This window comes from Bubalus kerabau, chromosome 11, assembly GCF_029407905.1.
Source record: "Bubalus kerabau isolate K-KA32 ecotype Philippines breed swamp buffalo chromosome 11, PCC_UOA_SB_1v2, whole genome shotgun sequence".
Taxonomy (NCBI): domain Eukaryota; kingdom Metazoa; phylum Chordata; class Mammalia; order Artiodactyla; family Bovidae; genus Bubalus; species Bubalus kerabau.
The window spans coordinates 34,920,689-34,932,925 of NC_073634.1; the positions used below are offsets into that span (position 1 = coordinate 34,920,689).

General features: G+C 37.3%; 1 protein-coding gene and 1 long non-coding RNA gene across 49 annotated transcripts in view; one reads left to right on the forward strand and one right to left on the reverse strand.

The window, feature by feature from the left end:
* LOC129623048 (uncharacterized) overlaps positions 1-12,237 on the reverse strand; it is a 367,755-nt gene that overhangs the window by 269,850 nt on the left and 85,668 nt on the right. For 4 of the 48 annotated variants that reach the window (XR_008700314.1, XR_008700313.1, XR_008700315.1 and 1 more), the window contains exons 1-2: positions 5,920-6,157; positions 1,682-1,728 (exon numbers count right to left, since the gene is read on the reverse strand). The exons of 27 other annotated variants lie outside the window; for them this stretch is intronic. Coding sequence is in view for 2 of the 21 variants with exons in the window: in XM_055540056.1 (XP_055396031.1) it covers positions 1,682-1,728; positions 5,920-5,967 (95 nt within the window). In the remaining 19 variants the exon portion in view is untranslated. Of the gene's footprint in view, positions 1-1,681; positions 1,729-5,919; positions 6,158-12,237 lie in introns of those variants that run through there. 17 more of the 48 variants (XR_008700294.1, XR_008700299.1, XR_008700297.1 and 14 more) reach the window with 12 other exon arrangements.
* On the forward strand, positions 6,205-9,244 carry LOC129623056 (uncharacterized). The gene is made up of 2 exons (XR_008700320.1): positions 6,205-6,782; positions 8,356-9,244. It is a non-coding gene; the product is annotated as an uncharacterized LOC129623056 (long non-coding RNA).

The window sequence follows — 12,237 nt, forward strand, 5'->3', positions numbered from 1 at the left end:
ATTTGGAACCATTGCTTTCTTTTGCTTCTAAGCTCTGCTGTTAAAGCTAGTCCATTTTTCCCAGATTATTTTAACTCATAGTGATATTCTCTTAGAGACCTCATTTTCTTTTATTCCAATTTAAATCTCCTCAGGGAAAAACCAAGTTTTTTCAGATGGATTTGTATACATGTGACTACCATAGGAGAGGTGGGTTCAAGTTCTCTCCTATTGTGCTGTCTGTTGCATACAGATTAAACTGTGGGTACTAGTCCTCTATTCCAAAGTCCTAGAATGTTTCAGAGAAGTTAAGAGCTCTTGAATGCTTGGTCATTAAAGGCTGGTTTACTAAAAAGACAGAACTTTACTATGGTATTAACAGCTCCCTGATTTTGCCTTGAGTTCTTTCATCTGATATTCAACTCCTCAAAGATAGAATCCCAAGTAACTGAAGCATTCCAGTTACCACTGGCTATGTAGGCCATGAATCAGTGGGCAATTTGTCAGGTGATATAGATACAGTGCACTCATCCCAGTTTAGCTCTGTATCAGAGTTAACTGCTTTGTAATATCTATTCTCATTTTATTCTTCAGTGAAAGAAAACTCTCTACCCCATTTTAATTTGACACTCAGTTCCCCAGAATAAGAGTACATTTCTCAGAGACATCTTTTTATTGGCATAACCATATGTGACTATGTTCTGTCCAATGTGTGATAAGCAGAAATGTGTGTCATTTTAATAAACTTTACCTTAAGAAATATTGTATGTGCCCTTTATGTCTTCCTCTGCTGGAAACACAGAGGACATGGTCATATCGCCAGGGAGAACATAAGACAGAAGAACCCTATGCCACAATACCAAACTATACCATATAAGCATTGGAGTGCAAACCCAGACTTTTATTTAAAAGAGATATACACTTCTAACCTGTTTCAATCACTGTTATTTTAGGAGTTTCCTTCACTAACACATACAAATTTTATGTCCTATGAATTTCATAGAAATGACCGACTGAAGGCTTGGAGCACACACGGCCTAATCTTACCTGTTCCGGCCCTCACTGCTCTTTCCATTTTCTCAATCACCTGTGCTATCGGTCCTAATACTCTCTCTCCACTTACGCCTTTGTTTCTTTTCACTTTGGATTCTGGGTCTGTTTCCCTAGGTTTCTAATTTCAGTTCTCTGTCCAGCTACAACATTCATTTTTTTCTCCTCAGCTTGGTGATTATGTAAACATTCTTCCAGTTATCATCTGACACTACTCAGTTCTGGATCTTCTAGACCCATAAGACATGTTCTCAGGCAGAACTGAACATACCATGCAAGACAAAGCATTTATTATTCTCCTGCTTGTCCCTTACATCTCCTTGCAATTGAAAACTCTGGAAAATTGTTATTCACATCAACTTTCTAGCTTGGACAGATGAATGAACACACAAAAATGAATTTCCAAGGAATGAGAGTGTATTGAAAGCCCACAAATGAGTAATATCAAAGTGAGAAATCTCATATCTGTCAAACACCACTTCCCTCCACTGACTCAAGCTCTAGCCAAATACCTTTGAATGGAGGGATGCTATTTCTGTTCTGCTGAATTGATCTTCCCCAGCCACCTTCCCCGAGATGGTCCTAAATTCTTCCATATAAACGTCTATTATTTTCAATGGCATCAATGGTCAATAAAAGAGTATGCCCTTACCTCAGTCCCAGAACAGAATGTCCATTATCATTAATGATGATCATAACCTGAGAAGAGAGTCAATTGACCTTTTATCATATGCCCTCAGGTGACACAATCTGGCTTCCCTGGAGGTTTTTGTGCATTTGATACAATAGGATTAATTCAGCATAAAAATGTTCTCTGGCCTATCTGAACTTAAAGTAGAATACAAAATGACCTACTTTGACTATATTTAACTTCTCTTACAGTTAGTGTTTTGTTTTGTTTTTTACTCCTGACTCTTAGTTCATTACCGTCCCAAAGTGTTATTGTGAAAGGATTCTTAAATGCTTACATCTACACCTATATTAGAATGTTAATACTTTAAAAAAAAAATACCACCATATTATCAAGGAACATCCCCAGCAGGAGGTAAGCAGAAAATTAGTATTAGCAAGAGATGAAAAATGAATCTGAAACAGAGGCTTGGGATTCTGTTTGGCAAGGATTTCTGACCTGATAGTATGCTAGTACTCTTAAAAAAGGAAAAAGCTATCCAGGGAGAATATAATTTATAAAATGAATGGTCAGTGTTTCAAAAGGAATCAAGTTAAATTTTCATAAAAGAAGGACATTCATTTTATTAGGCAATACTTAAAAATTGAAAGTTTCACCAATTTTGTGTACTTATACCTCCAAATCAGATATTATCAAACTATTAGCAAAAAGGCAAATTAAAAAAAAAAATCACTGCTATATAGTTATGGTAGCAGTATAAAACTACTTACAGTTAAGACTCAATTTTACTGAGTCATCGTCGCATGCTTAAATAGCTCTTCCACCTTGAATGTGTTCTGATCCTATAAAAACTAAAAACTAGTCATTATTTCCCTTGTCTTTGTTTCTTTTTCTTAACAAAAGAGTAATCATGAGGGAAAAGTTGTCACATTTCTCTTATAGCACTCACTGGCTATAGACCAGTGCTAGACCCACATCAGGTACTCACATTTTGAAACGTTAAATCATATTTAAGATTATGTGGTAGAGTGGCATTTATACAATATCAGGGTTTAGATCTTTTACCTATACCATAGATGAATCTATCATTATAAACATAGGTCTTATCTATACAACCTTAAAATATTCAGGATTGGGGAAAAATTATTACAAATAATTGTTTAGCACTCAAAGTGAAAGTCGCTCAGTTGTGTCTGACTTTTTGCAACCCCATGGACTATACAGTCCATGGAATTCTCCAGGCCAGAATACTGGAATGGGTAGCAATTCCCTTCTTCAGGGAATCTTCCCTACCCAGGGATAGAACCCAGGTCTCCCGCATTGCAGGCAGATTCTTTACCAGCTGAGCCACCAGGGAAGATCTCATTTTATTTATAAGTGAGCAGTTATGGATGATCAATGGTTCAGACTCTCCTCTAGCAGCTTCCTTTGCTTAAGCAAAAGGGAAAAGGGGAAAGGAACACTCTCATACAGTGGTAGATGTCACCAGAGTGAACCCCACTATTCTGGATGTGAGGCCACTTGGAAATACAAGCAAGCCCAAGGGGCTCAGAGCCCTGCGTTGCTTGGGACAGGACGCAGGTAGTTAACATCTAGGAGCAGAGTCAGGAAACCTGTGTTCAAGTCCTGTCTACACCGTGCATTGGCAGCAGAAGCCAGGGAAAGATGCTTTACTCAGCCAACCCTTGCTTTTTTTTTAGCACTAGTGACAGAATTAACAATAAAGATAGAATTTTTAAATAACATTTTTATTCTTAAATGTCAAGATATGCTTATTCACAATCCATCTCATCACTTCTTTCAAGCTTCTTTATAAACAAAAATATCAATAAAAATTACAATACTATCTATTGAAAATCAATGATGCTTCTTAAAAACTTTAAAAAGCATAATTTAGACAATGACAAAGTAAATCAACTTTAGATATTTTCAGTGAAACCTTTTTAAATAAAGAAATCCGTTATGATACAAGCAAATTGGGCTTATTCAGTTCAGCAAAAGAGACTATAAGGAATTGTGCATTGATATTTCATCACAGGAAGTGAATGGACAACTTTTATCGCTTATGGATTGGACAAAAATCTTATGGTTGAGAAATAAGAAGGAGTTGAGTCTTTGAGTTGGTTGATTTTTTAAAATAAGGACACAACTATATGAGGTTCTAAGTAAAAATACAGGTATTATATAAGTCATATATTCTGTGGTTCTAATTTTATAACTGATTAAGGGGGTTGGTGGTGGTTCTAGTTCTAAGTCACACTAGCTTTTGGCCATCTGCTGACCAGTCCAGGATTGGCCACAAACACAGTCTCATTTCTTATCTACAGCACTGTGATGATCCGACGTTACCATCTTCAAAAAAAAACAAGTTTAGAGTCAAATCAGGGTATGATCTTTTGCTTCTTTTGTTAAGGATGAGTTGTCAGTTCACCTGATATGATAGTGGCTATCATTACAATACTATCTATTGATAGTCAACATTTAAAGCTGGAGATGTACACAAAGTAGAAAAGAAGAGTGATGATTGGATTTTGTAGACTGCTTCAAAGTCATGTGCAGAAACCACTGAACTCATGACAAGTAAGTAAGACAAAATGTATTAGGATCTACCTTGGAGAGTCAAATGGCCCACTCCTCCACTTCAGAGGAGCATTCTACTTAGCTAAGAATATTTATCCAAATGCAGCACAAAATGATGGGAATGGTACAGGTTAATAGAAAGTCTAAAGCTACCAGAATTTCTATTATTACTGGGGCCAAATAGTTTAGATTTGTCTTTTGAGTATTTAAGCTGTGAAAGTATCATTTACAACTTAAGGTTAATGATTATCCTTTCCAATGGTATAATATCATTGTGGAAACTATCACCCAGATGACATGCATAAAACTCAATCAGTGTAAACTCTGAGTAATTCTTCAAACAGTCTACAGTGGTTTCATTTTGTAAGTTGCTGGGCACACATCTCAATGAGACATTGTCTATAAAGGGCCTGGGGATCTTGGATTTCTAAAGGCTCTGACATTTACACCACAGACTCAGGATAGGTAGGGAACCAAGTAAATAGCAAGGGAACCAAGTAAAGATTTGATGTTCATATAACAAGAGTACTCTACTGGGGTGCAGGTGTTATTTACCATAATAAGAGTGTTCCAGTTATCTCTTCCTTGAGGAAGACAAATTCCTTGTGTGTAGGTTAATGATTTACAATAATTTAGAAAAAAATAAGTGAACCAGAAAGAAGAGCCCTGGTATTTGTTCCTAGCTCTGCTGTGTCTCCAACTGTATGGAGGCTGTTGCAGGAAAATTTGGGGTAAAATCTGGGGCCCCAACTGTTTTTTACTTGTACTGCATCTGTTACTCTACATCTAAGCCCTCATGTTTCTATTGATATAATTCATTCCAAAAATTTTTTGAGCCACCTATGAATTTTATTGAGGCTCACTCTATTAGATAAAATTAACATTCATGAATGTCTTCAAGATAAGAGATGTTGGGGTTTGTTTGTTTTTCATTAAGAGAACCTCTGTGGCACACACTTAATCTTTCCATAGGGCCTTTTGTATGACTGAATAGTAGTCTACAGCAACTCCCTAATCAGTCGGTACTCTTAACAAAAGATTTTAGAGTCACACCCTTGGTCCAATATCTAAATTGTGTTTTCTGAATAGCATCTTAGATTCAGCTTGTGCTTAGAACACACTTTATAAGTTTAGTATCGCCTGCCTTCTAGAAGAGGTTGAGGATTTTCAAAACCAACAACACCCGGCTCCCTTTAACATCCCTTTCCTTAATTTTCTCTTTCCCATTTTATTATAGCAGCAAAAAGAAACCAAGCAGCACCTTCAACACGTCGCTTGGAAGTCTCTGTAGCTTGATCACCCAGATCATAAGACACATATTCTACTTTCCACATTCATACTTGCAAAAAGTTGTCAAGCTTTCCACTGCTATAACAAGGACTCCTCATCTCCACTTCCTATACTTTCCAAAAGCATGTTCTCCACCTCCTTTTGAGGCTTCACTGGTGGTATCTTCAAACTCTATATATCTACTAAAAGGGAGTTCAAAATAGTTTAAACTTTCACTAACCCTCTTTTCAAAGTTTACTACCCAGTTCCAAAACCACACTCACATTTCAGGTTTTTCTATGGAGGCATACAGCTTTCAGGTATAAGATCTGTATCATTTATCTTTTAATATGTAAGAAGTTATCCCCACCCCACCCCTAGAACCAGCAGCTTCAAACAACAAACATTACCTTATGGTTTTGGGGAGTCAGAAATTCAGCTGTAGCATCACCTCTCATTTTGGATCTTTTACAAGGTTTTAGTGCAGTTTTCTGTTGAGGCTGCAGTGATCTCAGAGCTCAAATGGGAACAGACCCACTTCCAAGCTCATGTAACCTGTAAGCCCTCACTGGCTATTGGCTGGAGAACCAGATCCTTGCCACCTGTGCCTCTCCATGTGCCGGCTCAAACATGGCAGCTGCCTTCACTCTGAATTAAGTAAGAAACCTCTCTCTCCCTCTCTCTTCCACACTTCCCTTTACCTTGTTCCTCCCTTTCTTCCTCTCTCTCCCGACCCCCTCTCTCCCTCTCTCTCTTCCCGAATAATTAATACTTTTATTATAAGCTACTTTTGGAAGTAACATCTTATCACTTTTCCATGCTGTGTTGATTAGAATCAAACACCAGGTGATGGGGATCACTATGGCCTACCATAAAGACAAGTCTCTTCAGAAAAATAAGGACTGCAATGGGTAAAATGTAATTTTCACAGGACAAAATAAACTCCATGTTCTAGAAACATTTTGTCTTCCACAAAATCAGAGCTCAGGCAGAATATGTGATTCGCCACGGGCTGCCAGAAACCTTGAGCTGAACAGGTGCAAATGGCCTTGACAGAGAAGTGCTTAAATAACCAAATAGAGGGGCCTCAGCTGAATCTTGTTGAATTCTCAAAGAGTGGAACTTAAATAAAGAAATCTGTTAATATGTAACCAACATGAGTTTTACTGACTTCCTTCAGCAAAGAAAAACACCACAAAGATGATCCTGAAACAGAGTGTCAATAGAAGAAGTAAATAAATGCATGATTTTGTTATTTAGGGGTTAGACTCAGGTCAGTAGAAGGGGGATATTAGGAGGGGGATACTGTGAAGCTTCAGAACTGATTGATGTACATGAAGCAAGGTTTTGAGCAAATAAGTGCTCAAAACATTCTGCGGTTACAATGATTTACAGGGATGGTTGTTCCAGTTTTCAATATCTACCACTTAATTCGAGAGACATTAGTAATATAATTGCTTAATGGATTATATTACCTATTTAGCCCAAATGTCTTCTATTTATTCTGTGAGGTAAAAATGGAAATATGATTAGAGAGTTCACTGCTGCCTGTATAAATTCAAACACTGAAATGGCCAGTAGCATATATGTATGTGTAATTTGAGCTATGGAGACAGAAGACTGTGTTTAAATCCAGCACTACCACTCCCTGAATATACAACACTGATCTTGTGTCACCTCTCTGTACCTCAGTTTAGATATTTAAAATGAGATAAAAATTGTAATCTTCCATGTAATGGTTCTGAGGATTAAATGAGTTAATATATGTAAATCATTTAGGTAGTGTCTGGTACATAGTTAATAAGGAAATAAATAGTAGCCTTCATGATTCTGATAGGATGATGATATCTTATTGTTCATATCAAAAAGTACTTTCTGACTATTTCAACCCACAGGATATAATCAATCAAACTAACAACACAATATACTCTAAAAGAAAATAGCATTTATAGACTCATTATCCACAGGATGCTGTGAAGTTATTTCACTGTAGTCTTGGATATTTCTGGTACAGGGTAAATTTATTTTTGTGTTAACCTGAGTACTAGCCCTGAGGGCTCCTGAATACAGTTTCCCAGCCTTCTGGGTTAAATCTATAAGAAAGCATAGCCAATAATGGTGTCTGTCTCCTTAAAGCTTCATTTTTTTTTTTTTTCTTTAGCTCAGGAACTCAGAGGTTACAGTGTATTTTAGAAAGTCTTTTATTAACAGATGACTTCTATTAATTTGTGGAGAAAATTAGATATTATGACAGCTAATACTGGAACCTTATAAGCTATACCTCCAGAAACCTGATAGAAAATCTAGCTTCTTTGCCTGTCCTCTTTAATTTTTCATTCTGTAATGCTGTTACTAGTGTGATATCACAGTCAGTAAATTTTTCACTTCAGGTCTTGGCACAAAGCCAGGTGGTTTTAAAGTCACTTGCTCAGGCAAAAGAAGAATGGTACATTTGGAGTGGAAGTATCCTGGAGGGCATTGTTGCAATTAGATAGATGAATGACCATGGGTTTTAATTAGAACACTTGGTACACACTCCGCATCATTATTCTAAGAAACTGCACTCACGGAGTGAGGTAGTATACTACTGAGTCAATATCCTGTGGATCTGTAAGCACAATTTCTGAGTAGGAGCCATTTTAACTTCATTTATTTATACCTTGGCTATTTTTAATAGACAGAATCATTTGTGATTAACCCTATAGGACAGTTCTATAATCAAATTAATTTTTAAAGTCAGTCAGAGGAGGGAAAAGGTGAGCATTATGAAGATGGATATGAATGTCATTTTTTTTTAATGTCCTACACCCAATAATAATACTATTATTCTGTTCCTTTTAACATAGGACCTATGCACTTAAAAGAGTAACAGCTTTCTGCAGACTTGCTTCACAGTACCTGTTTTTAAAATCAAGATGAACATATTATTTCTCCCCTCCATCTAAAGATTGCAAACCAAACCTTGAAACAATCAAGTTCATAAATAGTACCTACAGCCAAAATGCAGTAACAAATAACACTAAAAATAAAATTGTTTCATAATAAAACTACTCCCATGTCATCACTGAAGCACTTACCCCTTGAATCATTGATTCAACAAGCTTTTCTTGATAATCAACACTCTATACCTCTACCTTGAAGGCATTATAAAAGATTCTAGAAATACAACCTCTTCAATAAATGGTGCTGGGAAAACGGGACAGGAAAACTGGACAGTTACATGTAAAAGAATGAAATCAGAACACTTCTTAACACCAAACACAAAGATAAACTCAAAATGGATTAAAGACCTAAATGTAAGACCAGAAACTATAAAAGTCTTAGAGGAAAACATAGGCAGAACACTCGATGACATAAAGCAAAGCAAGATCCTCTATGACCCACCTCCTGGAGTAGTGGAAATAAAAACAAAAGTAAACAAGTGGGACCTGATTAAACTTAAAAGCTTTTGCACAGCAAAGGAAACTATAAGCAAGGTGAAAAGACAACCCTCAGAATGTGAAAAAATAATAGAAAATGAAACAACTGACAAAGGATTAATTTCCAAAATAACTAGCAGCTCATTCAACTCAATACCAGAAAAACAAATAACCCAATCAAAAAGTAGGAAAAAGACCTAAACAGACATTTCTCCAAAGAAGACATACAGATGGCTAACAACCATATGAAAAGATGCTCAACATCACTCATTATTAGAGAAATGCAAATCAAAACTACAATGAGATATCACCTCACACTGGTCAGAATGGCCATCATCAAAAAGTCTACAAACAATAAATGCTGGAGAGGGTGTGGAGAAAAGGGAACCCTCTTGCACTGTTGGTGGGAATGTAAATTGGTACAGCCATTATGGAAGACAGTATGGTGATTCCTTAAAAAACTAGGAATAAAACCACCATACGACCCCACAATCCCACTCCTAGGCATATACCCTGAGGAAACCAAAATTGAAAAAGACACATGTATCCCATTGTTCAATGCAGCACTGTTTACAATAGCTAGGACACAGAAGCCACCTAGATGTCCATTGACAGATGAATGGATAAAGGAAAGTGGTACATATACACAATGGAATATTACTCAGCCATAAAAAGGAATGCATTTGAGTCAGTTCTGATGGGGTGGATGAATCTAGAACCTATTATACAGAGTGAAGTAAGTCAGAAAGAGAAAGATAAACATCGTATTCTAATGCATATATACGGAATCTAGAAAAATGGAACTGAAGAATTTATTTACAATGCAGCAATAGAGAGAAGAAGGCAATGGCAAGCCACTCCAGTACTCTTGCCTGGAAAATCCCATGGATGGAGGAGCCTGGTAGGCTGCAGTCCAAGGGTCTCGAAGAGTCAGACACGACTGAGCGACTTCACTTTCACTTTCATGCATTGGAGAAGGAAATGGCAACCCACTCCAGTGTTCTTGCCTGGAGAATCCCAGGGACGGGGGAGCCTGGTGGGCTGCCGTCTATGGGGTCACACAGAGTTGGACACGACTGAAGCGATTTAGCAGCAGCAGCAGGAGCAATAGAGAAACAGACATAGAGAATAGACTTATGGACATGGGGAGAGGGGAGGAGATGGTGAGATGTATGACAAGTCACATGGAAACATACATTACCATATGTAAAATAGATAGGAATTTGCTGCATGCCTCAGGAAACTCAAACAGGGGCTCTGTATCAACCTAGAGGGGTGGAATAGGGAGGGAGATGGGAGGGAGTTTCAAAAAGGAGGGGTTATATCTATACCTATGGTTGATTCATATTGAGGTTTGATAGAAAACAATAAAGTTCTGTAAAGCAATCATCCTTCAATAAAAAAAATACAATTATCCTTCAATAAAAAAATAAAGATTCTAGAAATATAAAGGAGAATAGAATATGATCTTAATAATTGCTATGGTCTAAATGTGTGTCTACAAAATTCATTTGTTGAAACCTAATGCCCAAGGTGATGGTATTATAAGGTGAGGCAATTAGATCATGAGGGTGGAGTCCTCATGAATGGGAGTAATAACTTTACAAAGAAACCTAAGAAAGTTCCCATGTCCCTTCCATCAGTTTACAGTGGGAAAAGTAGTCATCTAGGAAGCTGGCACTCACAAGTCACTGAAGACTCTCCAGTGCCATGATCGTGGATTTTTCTAGCCCCTAAACTGTGAGACCTAAACTTGCAATGTTTATAAGCTATCCATTTATAGTACTTTTTCATAGCAGACTGAACAGACTAAGAAAATATTCAAGAGGTGATCCTTAAAGAAAGAATAGAGAAATTTAACAATAGAAATGTAAATAATAACAATATACCCAATTTTATCTTTCAAACTGGGCTTCTTGGATAAAAAAGAAATGATGCTTCCTTTTATGTCTGTCCCTGTACATAGACTTTTCAACACAAAGCTGCTCTGATTTCCCAAAATAGAGCTAGAGAGATTTAACACAGACATTATATGTTGAACATCTGGGAAAGAAATTATAGAAATTCTGTTGAAAGGGTAATCTTGCAAAGCAGGGTCTTCCAAATCCCACTAGAAAATCATTTTGGATCTTCTGCCAATTTTGACCCAATACAACTTTACAACTATGATGGAAATCTAAAGCCCAGATCCACTGACCATACCTCCCATGCCTAGCATCATCAGGCTATACTTAGCACCCTATTCATCATCTAATTTTTTCTCTGTCTTAAATTCTGTCCTTGCCAATCCCCATATTAAACTTTGATTAATTGCTGGCCCTATTTCAATACCTATACTACACCCACTAGGTTTAAACTAAAGAAAGTGGGGGAAACCACTAGGCTAGTCAAGTATGACCTAAATCAAATCCTCTATGATTATACAGTGGAGGTGATGAATAAATTCAAGAGATTAGATCTGGTAGACAAAGTGCCTGAAGAACTATGACAGAGGTTTGTAATACTGTACTGAAGGCGCTGACCAAAACCATCACAAAAAAAGAAAATGCAAGAAGGCAAAGTATTCTCTGAGGAGGCTTTACAAATAGTTGAGGAAAGATGAGAAGTGAAAAGAAAGGGAGAAAGGGATAGGTATACCCAATTGAATGCAGAGTTCCAAAGAATAGCAAGGAGAGGCAAGAAGGCCTTCTTCAATGAACAATGCCAAGAAATAGAAGAAAACATCAGAAGGGGAAATATTAGAGATTTCTTCAAGAAAACTGGAGATATCAGAGGAAAATTTCATGCAAAGATGGGCACAATAAATGACAGAAATGGTAAAGACCTAGTAAAAACAGAACAGGTCAAGACGGCAAGATTACACAGAAGAACTGTACCTCAAAGATCTTAATGACCTGGATAACTACAATGGTGTGATCACTCACACCAGACATCCTGGAGTGTCAAATGGGCCTTAAGAAGCAGTGCTGCTGATAAAGCCAGTGGAGCTGATGGAATTCCAGCAGAGCTATCTAAAATCCTTAAAAGATGCTGCTGCTAAAGTGCTGCACTCAAAAGGTCAGCAAATTTGGAAAACCCAGCAGTGGCCACAGGACTGGAAAAGGTCATCATCATTCCAGTTCCCAAGAAGGGCAGAACTAAAGAATGTTCAAAGTACAGGACAATTGCACTCACTTCCCATGCTAGTAAGGTTTTGCTCAAAATCCTTCAAGCTAGACTTCAGCAGAACTTGAATCAGGAACTTCCAGATGTATAAGCTGGGTTTAGAAAAGGCAGAGGAATCAGAGATCAAATTGCCAATATCTGTTA